This window comes from Nansenia antarctica (genome assembly GCF_963989245.1).
Source record: "Nansenia antarctica genome assembly, chromosome: 14".
Lineage (NCBI taxonomy): Eukaryota > Metazoa > Chordata > Actinopteri > Argentiniformes > Microstomatidae > Nansenia > Nansenia antarctica.
In genome coordinates, this window is record NC_137684.1 from 25,160,281 (window position 1) to 25,177,818 (window position 17,538).

Below are 17,538 nucleotides of genomic sequence, written 5' to 3' on the forward strand. Positions count from 1 at the left end.
TGCGTATACCCCCCCGCCATACCCCCACACCCCCCCCCCTGCCACCGTAGTGATGATACAATGTACACTTGAGCTGTCGGATTGCATTGATTTTTCTTTAGTCTTGCATTGGGTTACATCATTGTTCATATTTTCCACTGATGGGACAGGGTCAGGACCGTAACCAGGGACAAGGTCAGGGCCGTAACCAGAGACAAGGTCATGTTTCACAGATGTGGTATGCTGTAAATCTTGGGCAGATCCTTTTTCTCCAAAATATCCTCTTACAATCACTCTGGTCCATGATAATATTCATCTTATTTGTGTTCAAGACTTTTTGTTCTCGCACATTGATCAGTCAACGAAAAACATAAGAAAATTGATCTATTTAGGACTATATTCCATTATTTCCAAGACTGACGTTCCTGCCAGACGTGTTTAGAATAGGACACAATAAGAACACAAAAGTTCAAGTTCAAAATGGAATGGAATGGAGTGGAATGTATGTACAATTCCACTCCACTCCATTCCATTTTGAACTTGAACTTGAGAGTGGGAGGGAGGGGGAGAGAGTACAGTCTGCTCCAAATGGTTTAAAACGTATATTATTATTGTTGTTGTTGTTGTTTTATAAATAAAAGTATATTACTCACTATATCCCCCTTTTATACCTGTCAACATTGGGATTTGAAAATAAGGGATATTTTCCAAACAATAAGGGAAAATAAGGGATATCCCCCCTGCGCACCCCCGGGTCATCCTCTCCCCCCCCCACCATCCACAAACCATACCCCTTACATTTAGACAAGGGTACACACAGTCAGTCCTAACATCACCACTAGACAACCATAGGATACCCCTTACATTTAGACAAAGCTTTTTTTTTCCTTTTTTTTTTCTTTTTAAAATAACGACGTCGATCATTGATTGCCAACGACACTGTATAATTGTTTGCCTGACTGGCCATCGGATTTGAGCTCCTAATAGCTAAAAAGCACTACGGTTTTCTTATTTGATCGTATTAAAGTAGCAAAGACCAGAAATTTGCATTGGCCGCCAGTCAAAACTGATAACACTTCTACCAGCCAAAAGGGGGCGTGGTCGTTCTGATGACAGGTAGATGACGTATGACTCTCTCTGATGAGGACAGTTTCTGCACAAGATCCTCCGTGCATATTATATCGCCAGGCTTATTTCCGGCTCTAAACTACCCATGAGCCTTTGAGCTTGGGGCATATAAATAACCTTTCTTCAGCGTCGAGACTGCAGTAAACACGCAGAGGTGACAGACAGAGCTTGGTCGCTGGCCAAGCCAACTCAAGCAGCAATAGCCGCACATCATATTGTTATATTGTGCTAGAAGCGTAACCAAGGGTTCACACACAGTCCGTTTACTTACGGATGGTTCACTTCTCTGTGGAGCTTCTATTAAACAGTCATTGCTTTGGTTGTCAGAAAGGACCAGGTCAGGTTGTCCATCTCCTCCAGGGTATCATGCTCCATACCGAGGAAAGGTAGGCAGTGAATCTTTTTATGTAACACAGTGTTCTACTATTAGGTTTTTCTTTTATGCCTGGGACATTTGAGATGTTTTTGCATCATCTGACAGCTGACTTACAGGTCTTGAATGGCATAATTCTTTGCATAACTGTTTTTTGCATAACAAACCGTTTGAAGGTTTTTAATAGCCTACATATTTAAGCAATATCACACGAGAGGGAGTGTGTTATACTGAATAACAGCACGACCTCGAGTGTGATATTGCTTTTATACAACAGTTCTACAGCGCCATTTATTAGTTAACACAGTAATAAGCGACAACAGATTATGATTTGTTTGTTTATTTATTTAATCATACAAATAAACAAAAAATTGTTCCGCAACTGAACTTCAAATGGACTGTTGCCTAGTAACCTGAACACAAACATGTAGTCTAATTAACGGTCATTTAGTAGAACATCTGTGCGGCGGAGTGATACATATAGTTAAAAGTCCCAGTTAAAAGTCCCAGTGTTATACTGTATATCAGCACTCATGGAATGCCTCTTGTCCAATCAGATGACTTGGTCGGAACTAACTGTTGTATAATGTTCTACAATTAGTTTTTCTTTTATGCCTGGGACATTTGAGATGTTTTGCATCATCTGACAGCTGACTTACAGGTCTTGAATTGCATAATTCTTTGCATAACTTTTCTTTTACAAAGAAACCGTTTGGAGGTTTTTAATAGCCTTTAATATGCTGTATTATTGCCCGCACGACAGGCGCATTGTCTGCTTACTGTCAATACAATGCAAGTCAATACAAATAACCTATGATGGGTATCAGGGTACAGTAACACTGGACTTATTGCACTTTCTGCATGTGCAAAACGTCCAATCAAATGTTGTTTTTATTATTAGACTTGTATTCATATATATGTCATATGTCATAATTTGTCATTGTCATATTTTTTTGTGACAAGATGAAGCGATGGCGCACTAATATTGTAGTTTGTCAAATGATCCTCATACATACTCCCAACATGAATCCAAGTAGGTCAAAATAATAATATGCTGCTTGACGTCCAGATGAGTTATGTTATTTTCATGGGTCAAATAAAATTACCCGAAAACATTTCCGCCTGGTGTTTTGCGCACGGCGCTCGTGACCGTTTTGTGCAGAGAATTAATCCATCTTTGGTGAACAGATGCATGGATGTATGTTTCTCATACAGTAGCGATTTGGTTCTAGCAGAGTGACGAGGCTTCTTGAATATTTATGCATCCCATATCCGCCTACATTATTCTGAATCTTTGCTTGGATATTCGCACCCAAACAACACAGTTATCACCCAAACTCGTTTACACAATTTGATACACTATTTAAGAATGTGGTGTAGGCTCAATATGTATGTCAGTCTCCTAATTCTTACAGGCTAGTATAGGGGTGCTCTGGCTCATAAAGGATGCAAACATGTAAATTAACCGGATATTGATAATCTGTTTGGGGTTTAAAAAAAGGAAAGACCCAAAAAAAAACATGGTTTAGTGGGTGTGTATGCTTTCTATTCCTGCAAGTGTGAGGTCCGGTCTGTATCTGATGTGCAGTCCTCTGTGTGAGGCTGTGGTCCTGTCAGCTGGGGATCTCTGCTGTCCTACACCAGACTCCATTACACAACCCCCACGCTCAGTTAAAGCACCCATGAAATCATGAAGCATGCTCACAGTAAAGGTTCATTAGTTTGACTGTGTAAGACGAAACCTTTGAATAGGCTAGATAGATCAGATGCAATGACACGCACTGATCTCATCAACGTTGTGTCTGCTCTGTTGTAAGAGGGCATCCTGAATGACACTAGTAGTGTTTAGTGAAGGACAACTTCAAAAGGGTTATGTAAGTAGCCGAATTAAGTCCTGCTTGGCAAGTGACATTGTTATTGTTTTGACTTGTGATAATGACACTCTCCAAGTCTTTGAAATGATTCACCACGACAGCCTGTTTAACCTGGCTACAGACCAGTCTCTAGCCTCCAGGTAAAACCACACCCATCGGAAAAGTACAACCATAGATATAGCTGTAAATAAATCAGCAAAAAGTAATCTGATCGACTGTTGTAATCAAAGGGTTGGTGGTTGTGTTAGAACCAGGACTGTCCTTTACGCGACTAGTGGAGGTGCTTTTCAGACACGCAATTATGTTAATGACATGCTGATCAATAATAATAATAATAGTGTCATCTGCTGCAAGGTCATGGAGGCCTGTGATATTGATTAACTACCAATTAGGCCTATGCAATTCCTCATTACTTTGCTGGCCATTGTGTCTGTTGGTAGTAAATGTAAAAACACGCCATTAATTCTCAATAGGCTAAATAAAATCATATTTCTTTCCGTTCTTGAATTTTTATCCACCTCCTAAACCGAAAAAAGGATGTGAAAGTGTGAACCAACATTGGTAAACCGGTTTCAGGTCATGTCCTGAGGATATAGGCCTAACCAACAACATTCTCAAGCCTCTGTTTAGGTTTATTGACTTCAGTTGCTGTTCTCGACGAGGCCCAACACAAACAAGCTACAACTTGGTGTCAGGGGTTGACATAAGAGTATCTGCCTTGGTGGTGGTAACATTATGAGCATTTGTTTTAGAGGGCACCTGTGCTCTTTTCATAGATATAGCCTAGGTTTTTCCCATGTCATAGTCATAGCATTGCAGAGTTGTGTGATTTGGACCACAGCCCATCAAAGTGCAATTAGCACACACCGCTAATGTCTTAACAGTGAATAGGTGGATTGGCTTTTCTTAGAGCAAGTCTGATTATAGCCTTGCTGGCAAACTCGTTATGCAGTATCCTGTTTTGGAACTTGTGTTCCTTGGATGTCTGCCATACATACTCTTTCTAGTCATTGGGGGCAAACATAGCATCCACAGCCATTATCCTAGGAATGATTAACCCAAACTGGGCCCTTGTTATTTCAATTCTAACAACTGCAAGACCGAGCGAAAATTGGTAGAAGAAACCCTTCTATAGGCCTAGTGTTTTTTACTGACTACAATTGGAACTCGTGAACTTTCCTGACCAGTTGAGAGCAACAAAAAGGATGTGGATGAATGTTTGTCCAATCCTATTATGACGTAATAGTTCATCAAAACAATGTAAATCCTTCATGCATCTGTGGTTTTCCTTTCCTGGGTCGACCTGAATACAACCAACACCACACTGCCTGCCTCACTCACTCACTTACAGTACACACATAACTCTCAGCACTTTGAATGTTTGTGTCAAGTGCTGTGCTTGCAACCTGGGGGATGATTTAATATCTCACCAGTATGCTGATGTTACAAACTCCAGCAAGGTCAGCAGCACTGCAGAACTTGCACAATATTGAATGCCATGACACACTATTCATTTATATATTTATTTTTTTCTGTCTCAGGAGTGCTGCAGTCAGTACACAAGTCTGCCTGCATTCTAAGAGGGCTGCCACTCAGATGGTTATGTAAACTGCTTTACAAATCTGGCACATACCCTTCTTTTAGAGTGACCTTGTGACCGGCAAGTGGGTCGACGTGCACGGACCCAGAGCTGGCAGGGAGACGCTGGCCAGGGAGGGAAGAGAAGAGAGGGGGTTAGGGAGGCTGAGGGGAGGGGAGAGAGGGGGGTTAGGGAGGCTGAGGGGAGGGAAGAGAGGGGGGTTAGGGAGGCTGAGGGGAGGGAAGAGAGGGGGGTTAGGGAGGCTGAGGGGAGGGAAGAGAAGAGAGGGGGTTAGGGAGGCTGAGGGGAGGGAAGAGAGGGGGTTGGGGAGGCTGAGGGGAGGGAAGAGAAGAGAGGGGGTTAGGGAGGCTGAGGGGAGGGAAGAGAGGGGGTTAGGGAGGCTGAGGGGAGGGAAGAGAGGGGGGTTAGGGAGGCTGAGGGGAGGGAAGAGAGGGGGTTGGGGAGGCTGAGGGGAGGGGAGAGAGGGGGTTAGGGAGGCTGAGGGAAGAGAAGAGAGGGGGTTGGGGAGGCTGAGGGGAGGGGAGAGAGGGGGTTAGGGAGGCTGAGGGGAGGGAAGAGAGGGGGGTTAGGGAGGGGGAGGGGAGAGAGGGGGGTTAGGGAGGCTGAGGGGAGGGAAGAGAGGGGGGTTAGGGAGGCTGAGGGGAGGGTAGAGAGGGGGTTAGGGAGGCTGAGGGGAGGGTAGAGAGGGGGGTTAGGGAGGTTGAGGGGAGGGGAGAGAGGGGGTTAGGGAGGCTGAGGGGAGGGGAGAGAGGGGGTTAGGGAGGCTGAGGGGAGGGAAGAGAGGGGGGTTAGGGAGGCTGAGGGGAGGGAAGAGAGGGGGGTTAGGGAGGCTGGGGGGAGGGAAGAGAGGGGGGTTAGGGAGGCTGAGGGGAGGGGAGAGAGGGGGTTAGGGAGGCTGAGGGGAGGGGAGAGAGGGGGGTTAGGGAGGCTGAGGGGAGAGGAGAGAGGGGGTTAGGGAGGCTGAGGGGAGGGGAGAGAAGGGGGTTGGGGAGGCTGAGGTCTGAATGTCAGAGGGCGAGAGTGTTGCCTTTCAAAACGAGCTGGCATTTCCACCAAGGACAGGCTCTTTTCTATTAAAGGGAACACAGAAAAAGAGTGTCAGTTCTCTCCAACCGTAGCCCATCTAAACCTGCATCCCAAACATTGCAACATTATTGCTGTAAATTAAAGGAGCACTTAACCCACTTATAATGATGAATTATCACCAGGATCATACTAGTGTACTACTGGTTTTAAGATTGATTGTGGCAGGGAGATGAACCGTGTGGCATACTAGTGAAATGAAAGAGAAATGAAAACGTGTTGGTTGGGTTACCTGTCTAGTTGCCAGGCAAACAGACTACAGCGCCTCCCTTTCACCGGCACCAGGCTTGACTGGTGCTCCTAACCCTATCAAGTCAAAGAACCAAAAGCAAATGTATTTTTCAGAGTAAGAGCGTAACATGGCAGATCTGTGAACCTAGCAACCAAATAAGGCAATGTGCTTCTAGCACAGCCTGTGTCAATATGCTGAGTGGATCCAAAACATTTTCTGAGCTCACCCCTCCTAAAGCTTCTGAAGTTTAACCCTCACACCTCCTAAAGCTGCTGGAATCTTCTTGTGACATGACATCATCACGTAATCAGGTGTCTGACGAGTGTCATGTAAACAGGCCAAGTGAAGTGACCATCTAGATTCTAGCTAAGAATAAAAGTAGGCTAAAAAAAAATAGGCTAGCACAGAACGTTTAGATTCTAGAACGTTCTGTGCTAGCCTATTTTTTTTTAGCCTACTTTTATTCTTAGCTTACTTTTATTCTTTTAAGATAGGAAAGCCTATTCGTTTAGCCTACTTTTATTCCTATTATTTTATTCTTAGCCCACTTTTATTCCTATTCTTTTATTCTTAGCCTACTTTTATTCTATCCTAATCCCTTTGTTTGGGGGGGGGGGTAAATGTTTATTTAATGATTGTTTGATGTTATTGTTGTCTTGTATGTTAATATCACAGGACCCTAACCCACTTTCACATGTCATCTAAACTCAATCAATCAATCAGCCAAATATGACCATGTTCATGTCAGTGTTGCAGTCTGCATGTTTGTTTGTGCGTCTCCGGTGCCATTCCATTTAACCAGCGTAGCCTACTGACTAAGTTTATAGTTAGCTAGTTTATAGTTAGCTAGTTTGTGTTGTGAATTGTTGTTTGACTGGGTGCGTTGGTTCCCACGCTGCACAGCCACACACAAGGACCGGTGCTGATAATGATGATCATCGATGGTCAAAGGGGGGTTGCTATTTATTGCTCTCCAACAAAGCACTTTGGATTCTGGGGGCTACAAGCCCAGACTCTCTCTCTCCCAATTACTGATTTTGGAACAACATGGCTAACATGCTAACAGCCTGTCTGTTGATGTTAAAACGGTAATGAAACGGAGCACACTTTCCTCCGAACACGCAAGAACGTGGCATACCACCAGTGTGCAGTGGCAGTGAGCCAAACAGACACTGTCCTTAGTGAATGTGACCCCCCCCCCCCCCCCCCCATACAGCCCCCCCCCCCTCCCCCCACACCCAGGCTGCTATTATTATGATGGCCATGATACATGGTGGTGTAACTCAAAACGCCAGACATGCATGTTCCCGGCCCCGACAAGCTATTTGCATGTGTTGTTTACAGATCATGCGCTTGTTTTGAAGCCTTCCCCCACCACACACACGTCCCACCGCAGCTTCTACTCTCCCCTCGTTCACTCCCTCTGCACTGTCACAAGAGTTGAGTGGCTTCTTCAGTTGAGGCTTTTCAATGGCTGTACAAACACTATACACACAGCCACAATGTAGTAGGCCTTTTTCCATGGGACCCACCTATCACTAAGCCACGCCCCCTTTGAAAACTCAGACAAACAAACAACGCTCGCTCAAATTCTTCCCTGACAGTGACTGACTGACCGACCGTGACTGAATGACATTCAATGACTTACAATGGCGGGAGTTAACATTTCTGATTTACAAGTAAGTAATAGACTTTTTTTTTTTTATTTTTTTAAAGATGACGAATATTTTGTTGAAGCTTTTCACCATCAGATATTAGTGAGTTGTTTGTCCGAGTTTTCTGCCTGTAGTGACTTTTGCTGTGATATGATTGGACAATTTCTATTTTGGGGCGGGGCTTAGGTCCATTCAAGTATCATGCATCATTAAAGGTCCAAATAGTCACTTTTACATTTTACAATAACCAAATATGTACAGTATCTGTCATTTATGGGGAATCATAAGATGCAAAAAAGTTAATATGATAAAAAAAAAAAAAATAGCAGCAAATCCTTCTAAACAAGTCAAATGGATACGTAGGTAACAGCCTTGACCTGGACACCATCTTTTGGTGCTTCTTTAAAAACAGCCTGATTCACACTGACTTATGACTTTGTGGCAACAGTCTGACAGATTGATTTCAGTGGAAGAAAGACATCAATCTACAACGAACTGGCACTTTCATTAGTAAATGTCGTCATAGAATCATAAATGTCCAAGTAGAGTAGCAACAGTGGCGGGCTAGTGGATTGGGTCCATCCCATTGGCTTTGGTCTTTTTATGACACAAAACCACTTAGTGTTATTGTAGCCGCGTCTCTGAGAACGAAGAGGATGTCCGTATTGATTAACTAAATCATGATCTATCTGGCCAGGCTTATGGCTCTCCTCCAGGCATACCACTAAGAAATAGAGGCCAGGCAAATCCTAAAAACAAATCTTAAAAGTACCCTGAAGTAATTCATTCAAAATAGTAATTCAGTCAATAGTGAAACAACGTTGTGTTATGTGACGTCTATGGAGATGGATTAGTGTATATTATTGTAAATAAGAGTACAACTGATGATCTGATATCAGTCTAAAATGCTGGATTGGGAATCAGAGAGGGGGAATGCTATTTACCGATCCGATGACGCAAACTGTCCTAAAAACCTGCCAAACACAATGCAGTGACAACAATATAACTAAGTTGTATGGCATCATTCATTCATGTTGTATCATGGATATATACTGTATGTAAATCAATATGTTAATGTTTCCCACTTGGTGTCGGTACTCAGAATTGGTATCGCCAATGTAAAAAGTAGTATGGTTGCATCCCTAACGACACCATGACGTTGATATGTCTAACCAGGGTTCCCACGGGTCCTTGAAAGTTTGTGAATTTGAGAAAAAGAAATCAAGGTCTTAAAAGTTTTTGAAAATAGACATGGGTCATTGAAAGTGCTTGAATCCCCCTCTCTCTCTCTCTTTTTAATTGTTGTCTGTGAGAGGATAGTTCCCATTATATAAATTCTTATCTAGATCTGTCTCAAACTAGGCCGTGTTGGGTCCTTGAATTTGAGGGAATTGAGTCTTGAAAGTCCTTGAAAGGTGCTTGAATTTGATGCTTCAGAAGGTGTGGGAACCCTGGTCTAACATTCTCCCCCTCTTCCTCCCCCCCCCTCAGCTCTTCATTAGTGGGTTCGCGGCAGCCCTGCTCCAGGCGTCAGGCCCCGGGGCCTCTGTGGTGTTCCTGATGCCCCTCACCCACAACTGAAGATCCCGAGTGGGCGGGGGACTGGCAGGGATCACTCTCTGGGCGTGCTGCTACACAAGGTGAGAGGCGCTGGTCTTCACCCTGGGGTTCATAGATAGATAGATAGTATATTAGCTACACGACCAAAGCCGGTGGAATTTGTTCTCGGTACAGCATATTGATCTCTGCAGCACACAAATGACAAAAACTAAGAAGTGCACAATAGACAACATCAGACAAACATCTCATGAAAATAAGTCTATGACTTGTAAGGACATAGAGTACCAGTCAAAAGTTGTTGTGACAGGATTCCCACTGGTCCTTGAAATCCTTGAAAGTTTGTGAATTTGAGAAAAAGAAATCAAGGTGTTAAAAGTTTTTGAAAATAGACATGGGTCATTGAAAGTGCTTGAATTCCCCTCTCTCTCTCTCTCTCTCTCTCAAAAAAAGTTTTACTTAGCTCGTCAACTAGTTCTTTCTCAAACTATGCTGTGTTGGGTCCTTGAATTTGAGGGGATTGAGTCTTGAAAGTCCTTGAAAGGTGCTAGAAAGAAGCTTGAATTTGATGTTTCAGAAGGTGTGGGAACCCTGGTGAGAGTCGTCCGTCTTCACCCTGTGGTTCATCTCCTGAAAATAAGTCTATGGCTTGTCAGGACACATACAGCACCAGTCAATAGTTTGTGTGGACACACTTTCCCATTTAATTAATTTTACACCTTGATTTCAGGCGGAGAAGCGGCGAACAAGCAACGCCAGCGTCCTCTCTCGACCGGCATTTTTTGACAAGTGAAAAGTCTTACGAGTATGATCAATGTGATGTTAGCTAGCTAGCTACCTCTAAACATGGATTTGGCTGCTGGGCATAAATTACTTAATTTGAGGTGGTAAACACAGTCTGGCTATCTTATCTGTCTGGTTAGTTTCTCTCCAGAGCCAGAGCCCATGCTTCTTCTCACACCGGCAAACATAGGCTAGCATCTGTAGAGACTAACCCAACTAGTGAATGCAAATGTAATGGTTGGGTAAAAAGGGATATGTTGGAAAATGGGTTGGGGGTTAGAGTGTACAGATACCAACTTAACAGAGAGCGTAAGCTAATTCACCGTAGTACATAGTAGTAATAATATATCTACAATATTGTCTTTTTCATATAAAGGAAGAGTCACCCAAGGGTTAATGGTTAGCATCTGTGCGACAGCTGAGGAGGCTGAGCTGAGCACACACGTTTAAAGGAGGGATGTTTTTGCATGTGCAGTCGCCCCTGACTCGACTCACTCCCCCCTACCTCTCATGAGCTGAGGTTTCGTGCATCTGCGTGGCAGTGTGTCTGCGTAACTGTCCTCTGTCTGTGTCCCAGACATGTTCCTGTTCCTGTCCTGCTGGACTAAGAGGGTTAGGCTTAGACAGATCAGTCACACCTGTGATATTATCATCCTTGCCTGCCAATGAAAGAGAGTCAGGCAGCCTCCCCCCTCCTCTTCTGTCAGCCAGTGTTGTATCTGGCAGAACCAGAGAGGAAAAGTACATCCAGACTGAGAGAGAAATACGATTAAATAAATATAATTGATATTGATATAATCCGTGTCCACGTACTTAATTACTTAATGACTTGAAGTTCAAATGAATCTTACACTCAAATATGCACCTACGTGTGATGGCCAAACGAGCGCTGGTGGAAACTGTAGAGAATTGATCCAGTCACTAATCTTCGACAGAATATAATGGAACTCCCACTTGCATACATGTGTGTTTAAAATACAGGCTAGGGTTTGAGACGAGCGGAGGTGTCTGAGCACTGTGTGAATAGTGTTGTCTGCCCTCCTGCCTTCCTTTAGGACGAAAAGTTGACTGTGACCAGGGCGGCTCCTGTGAATGGGACGCCCCCTGTCCTACGCTTCCAATACCAGCTCAACGAGCGCCGCACTGTCTGCTGGGATACGGCCCTGTCCTCAGACAGCCTCTTCCTGGAGATCCCCACTGGGATGCTGGCGGAAGGGAGCAAAGAGGGGTACGCACACACCACACCCCAACACAAGAACAGCACGCACCACACCCCAACACTAGAACAGCACGCACCACACCCCAACACCACAGTAGAACAGCACGCACCACACCCCAACACTAGAACAGCACGCACCGCACCTTAACACTAGAACAGCTGTGCCTTTTTCACCTACTATAAGAGCCGCCTCGGGGGTCAAATGACCATAGTCTTTACAATGCTAAGCTGCTATTTACACACAAGGACCACTAGTTGGCCACTTGTAAATTAGCCTGCCTCCTACACCGAAAAACTGCAAAATAGCTTTATACTAGCTTATCCTGATGTGATTTTGAAAATGTAAGGCTACTGGATGGTAGAACGCACATATCTAGGAAAAGTCATGAAAGGAGGTTCCTGAAATTTGATCAAGTGCAAAGATAGAACATTTGTTTTTACTCACAGGGGTCAAACGACCCCTCATGGCTATTCTTTTCATGACTTTTCCTAGAAATGTGCGTTCTACCACCCAGTGTGCTTGCCCTCTGTTCCAGAATGAGACTTAAAGCAGCAGTCGGGTCAACTCCAGTCAATTGCACAACATCCCCCTAGGTCACAACAAGCACACTGCTCCCTAAAGCTCCTCGTCATTTTCAAACCCTGTGATTACCCCCAATCACTAGGTCATAAATCACTCACGCTGTAAATTCCTCAAACTAGCGATACCAGTGTTTTGATCTACAGAACGCATTTGGAAGCTGTTTTCACATGCACACACAATCTAAATGTGATCTAGAAAACTATTTTCCTCTTCAAGTAAAAACACTTTTGGTTTGTAAATGTGCATAGACCGTCATCCTGTGAGCGGGGTGGGGGAAAGACCAAAAATGACAGCTACAATCTGCTATTACACATTGTTTCTCTCAATGTCCCTGTATTCCAGAAACAAATATGAAGCTTAGCCATCATCCAGGACTGTTATAAATAATGAAATCAAATCATCATAGCTAAACTTGACGTGCAATTTGAGTGTCAGTCACTGTCAGTGAAGAATTTGAGCGAGCGTTGTTTGTTTGTCTGTCTGAGTTTTCAAAGGGGGCGTGGCTTAGCGATAGGTCTATTAAACTGCGTCGTGACAGGTCAGTCTCAGTGTCAGAGCAGCTCATTTGGAGGAGCACTGCAGCTGCCATCCACAGCATTGTTATGTAACTTGCAGTGCTTTATGTAAAAAAACTCACTCTGCGTCATTCCTCTCTCCTCCCCCGACTCCTCTCCTACAGGCTCACCAGTCTGCTGGGGTTTGCTGAAGAGAAGCTGAAAGTAAACCATGTGTTCCTGTGGTTCCATAAAAAGAGAGAGGATCGATGTAAGTGCCAGACCCACTACTATCACTGTCTGTCTCTAGGATGCCCCAGGATGTGTGGTCGTGTGTGATGAAAGCGTAGAGTAGAGACAGTAAATGGCGGAAGTGGGGTTAAACCTTTAAACCTAATTTAAAGGGACTGCCATCTTCAGTTTCATAAACTGCCCTTTTTTTTTTTCTTTTTTTTTTTTTACAGTTGAAGTAAAGTAGAGCCGAATTCAAATGGTGGTTTGGGTCCAAATAAGGCGCTTTGTGATTTAGGTTGCTGCAGCCTTTGGGACTATATAACACATTGGGAATCCAGAGTCAGTTCCACTCCAACCATCCAGGACTATTTTCATGAAAATAAAAAGTAACGGATAACGACTTCTAATTAGGGCTGCACCATTTGGGGGAAATATCTAATTGCAATTTTTCTGACAGATATTACGATTTCGATTTAATTTGCGATCAAAAAAATGTAAGCGACCCAACGGAAGTTTCTTGTAAAGTGCGGCCATTATCTCCGTCTAGGAAGGTCGTATCAACGCGCAGTTTGTTTGTAGGTGTTCAGAGACTTAGGAGCACAAATTGGCTCCTGGCTCTAGCACCCCCTCTAGAAACTTCTGTTGGGTTGCTTTAAAGTCAAGCTTCAGTTTAAGATTCACCGTGTCATCATAGATTTAAAACATGTGATGGAGCATTACGTACTAACCTGACTCAGATGTTTTGTTTCACACAACCCGATTAAAAATCGATTCATCGTGCAGCCCTACTTCTGATCTGACCAGCTGATCTAACGCTAACTCTGTACGTCTTTGTGTTTTCTATCAGTGTCCATCATCAAGACGTTCCATTACATGGGCTGTGAGATTGTAAAGCCGGGAGACCCTCTGGTGCCGGCGAGACCGGACCTGGTGTTCATGGTCTACTCTCTGGACAACACCAGCTCCGATGAAGAGTGGCCCAAACACCTCAGGACGATCCTGCCGCTCCCTGCCTCGCCCAGGACCCCCCCTCCACCTCCTCCCCTCCCACAGTTGCCTTCTTATCTCCCCCCCACCCCTAAACGGTGTCCCCTCCCACCCCCAAAGACAGCGACAGCTCTTCTCCACCCACGAGGAACGTTACCACCTCAGTAGTGATGCGGCCCCCCCGGGGGAGCACAGGGGGGGAGGCGGGGACGCGTAGTAGGGCTCGGACTAAAGTAATCACCTGATCGGTTTGAATTTTTCTATCAACCCACTGGTCGGCTCCCCATCCTAGCCTGTCTTTATACAGCAACCTAAGCTAGAAAACAAACGGTGTGACCTTTACGTGACCTTTTACGGATGTTTGGTGCTTGAAGACATCCAGCAGATCTTCCTCTGACAGCATGCACCGAATATATCAAAGATCTGGGGTCTTTTGGTGGGTCGTGTATAAAGCAGGTAATGGGTGGGCAGAATAAGGGATTTATTTGACGGGGATGTTTGCCCGGGTCTTGTTTTGTTCAATAAGCTCTGTGAATTGTTTTTTGTTTTGCTTCATTTCACTTTCTCTTGGGGGAATAGTTTCAAAAGATTGATATTTTTTGTGACAATTCACTGTTTAAACAATATTTCTTTCTCATCTGGTTGATTTATCAAGTCATCATTCCTACATAATTGTGTCACTGGGGATCGTTTATGCTTATGTCCCCTGCCCTGTTCTGGTGGGAACGTTAAGATGAAATGGCAGTTGGTCTGGGCTGACATTTGAAAAGGGAGATACGGTTGTGTGTTGAAACAGGATAGCTAGCGGTCCTCCGCGGCCACGGGACACACGTCCCTGGCCTGACCTCGTTCAGCGATGCAATTAGCCCTGGAAGCTAACGTCTGAATTATTGAGTGGAGGTGCATGGAGAAGGGCGATGGAAGAACGCCATTAAACTTCAATGTCGTATTCTATTCCACTCAGCGACACGTCGCATACAGAAGAAATAAGCTTGTTCATATTTCAGTCGGGGGGGGGGGAATCTTTGGGACAGGTTGACAGGTATCCCCTCACCATTTAACAAATACATAGACAAACACTAACAAGAATAAGATTACTTTAAGTTCTGGGGGGGTATTCCATCAATGTCGCTAAAGGAAAATCCAGGCTTATAGTATAGTCTTATAGTCTTGTGTCGCTAAAGAAAACAATCCAGGCTTATTTTGTTAAATCTTGTCAAAAATAATAATTTTCTTTGTGATGTTTTTGGAATACCCCCCTGACTGTTCAGGTTCACAATCCCTGGTCCTGCTCAGTAGATGTGTGGTGGTACTCACCCAGAGCCCTGTCATTAAGCTACCATCCCCCCCTACTCCTCCTCGTTGAACGTTAAGATGATCCTGAGAGGCTGATGGCAGGCCTTCTTGTGCCTGAGAGAAGAGATGCGATGTTCTCTTATACTTGAGTCTTACTGTAGAATGTCCCCGGTTCTCCACATTCTTCCTGCTGTACACTTACCCAACAACCCATAGGAAACCAGCCCATCGAGGGAAAAAGTCATGACACAAGCACTTTAGGTTTAGGCTATACGCATGTCAACCGAGTGGAAGTGCATTAGGATCCAACACAGAGATGTGGTGACGACGAGCACCTTTATTTGTTTTGCAGTGCTGCTAACAAGCCTGACAGAATTGCTGCCAAAGAAATGCTTCTCGATTCATTAGCAATGCAAGTTTCTGTCAGACATAATACTTTACTATATAAAACAGGCTTAGATTATCTCTCTCTCACACACGCACATACATACATACATACACAGACAAGCTGTGGATACACCTGGTATCAATATGCAACATTTGTTAACCAAATGACTATTCTATTCTAACGTCTGCACCTGGTAATAAAATATATCGATGACGGTGGAGGGGAAGAACTGAACAGATCACAGGTCTTTTGATTGTGCCCACTTCTTTTAGACAATCTGGAGATAGAAGTCTTGTTTTCACCAGGTGTCACCACAGCGCCACACACACACACACACACACACACACACACACACACACATTCACTCCAAATCAGTCCTGGGTGAGTTTGGTCAGGAAAGCAAATGCACAAGTACATTCCCTATATACCAAGAGCTTTCTGTCTCAGAGGAACAAGGTGGTGTGATCTGTGCTTGGTGTCCTATTCTCTGCACAACTACGAGGTGGTGACTGGATCTTTGCATGTACAGTATGTAGACCTTGATAGCTAATGAATGACAGACTGAAAGGAAAGGGTCTCTCTTCATCTTCAGAGTTATATTTGATGTATCTTTCTTGGTTGCTTGTTTTGTTGTTTCAATAACCTAGTTTTATTTTATTTACAGTGTCATATAGAAATAAATGACTGACAATCCATAATTGTATACCATGAACCTTTCTGTCTTGGGTTGGGGGGGAAGAATAAAAGTTGTTTTAATCCATTTTACTTGTGTTTTTTTTTTTATTATATGGGGGGAAATTCAACATTTGGAGCTCCAGTGTTGACACGGTCTGGGTGTGGCTGCTTTCAGCACGTTTCAGTAAATAAATTCAATTCAACCCCCTGGGTGACGGACAGATCTGCTCCAGGAGTGTTCATTCATTCATTCAATCAGGTTTTCGGTTAATTTATCTGAAGCAATTAGTTTCACTAAACCACTAACGTATTTAAGTAAAAGCACTGCAACACTTTTTAACCATCGTATTCATTATCTTCAGCCCCATATCAGTGTGTAGATGTAAATTGACATCTGTTGATCCAGCCATGTTTCCAGCCAGGGGGAGAGCGGGTGTTTGCATTTGAAAAATCAAAAAAATTACATTTGTTTTTTTAGAGCCCTTCGAGGATCTAGTCTTGTGACCCAGTAAACAAAGAGTCCAAAAGACGTCCTCAGGGAAGCCGGAATGTGGGTTCAGATTACGTCTTTCTAGGACATCTTAAGACGATTCTGTAGTCCATAAGACGTCACCTGGACATCCTAGAAAGACGTCATCTGAACTTACATTGCGGCTTCCCTGAGGAGTCTTTTGGACTCTTTGTTTACTGGGTTAGTGTGTCATTATTAAAGTTTATCAAAGATGTAGACACTGGTGCTGGAGACAATTAATATGCGGTTAACTAATTATAAAGTGGCCCTTTAAGGCAGCTTAGCTCAATTACATAAGATGATATTTAAATGAGGCTTGTGGCTCTTCTCTTGCTGACTCAGCCTCTAGCTCCAAACAGCAGACTATATATATATATATATATTTAACTGTCACAGCCCAACACTGGCACTAAGCCATTCTGAGTCAGTTGATCTGTCTATTTTCAGGGTGGTTGGCGTTGTGCCCTAACCTTCTCATCCTGCTTCTTAACCTTGGGGCGCAGATCGCATGCATGATAGTCATTAAGGCGGCGCTGGCACAGGACTGAGCTTTCTGCACTGCTGTTGGTAAACAAAAGGACAGCCATGGAGACACTGGTACTATAACTGTGCCACCTCCAGCACGTCTGCTATTAATTGTGTGTTTCTTGGCAGCTTCATCATGAAGTACCTTTCATTCATCTGAAACGCCATTTTGGTCAGCTAAGGTATTTTGTTGATGGACCAACAAGATGGCCTTTGGACAGCAGAAATCTGAAGTAGGCTACAGCTCCTATTCTAGTTGGCAGTAATCCCTCGACCAAAAGACAAAATTAGATAGTCCCTATTGACATTAATCTTCCGTTGACATTACATAACAGCCTTTAGAGGTTATGCATGACTATCAT

At 44.0% G+C, this 17,538-nt stretch overlaps 1 protein-coding gene across 1 annotated transcript in view; it reads left to right on the plus strand.

Moving 5' to 3' along the window:
- oaz2a (ornithine decarboxylase antizyme 2a) overlaps positions 1 to 16,216 on the plus strand; it is a gene marked incomplete at its 5' end in the record, with an annotated part of 21,397 nt that extends 5,181 nt beyond the window's left edge. The window contains 4 exons of the mRNA XM_080544750.1: positions 9,427 to 9,564; positions 11,320 to 11,492; positions 12,746 to 12,831; positions 13,642 to 16,216. Of these exons, the coding sequence (XP_080400876.1) occupies positions 9,427 to 9,564; positions 11,320 to 11,492; positions 12,746 to 12,831; positions 13,642 to 13,949 (705 nt within the window). The 3' untranslated portion in view covers positions 13,950 to 16,216. The remainder of the gene's footprint in view (positions 1 to 9,426; positions 9,565 to 11,319; positions 11,493 to 12,745; positions 12,832 to 13,641) is intronic.
- Positions 16,217 to 17,538: the final 1,322 nt, after the last annotated feature.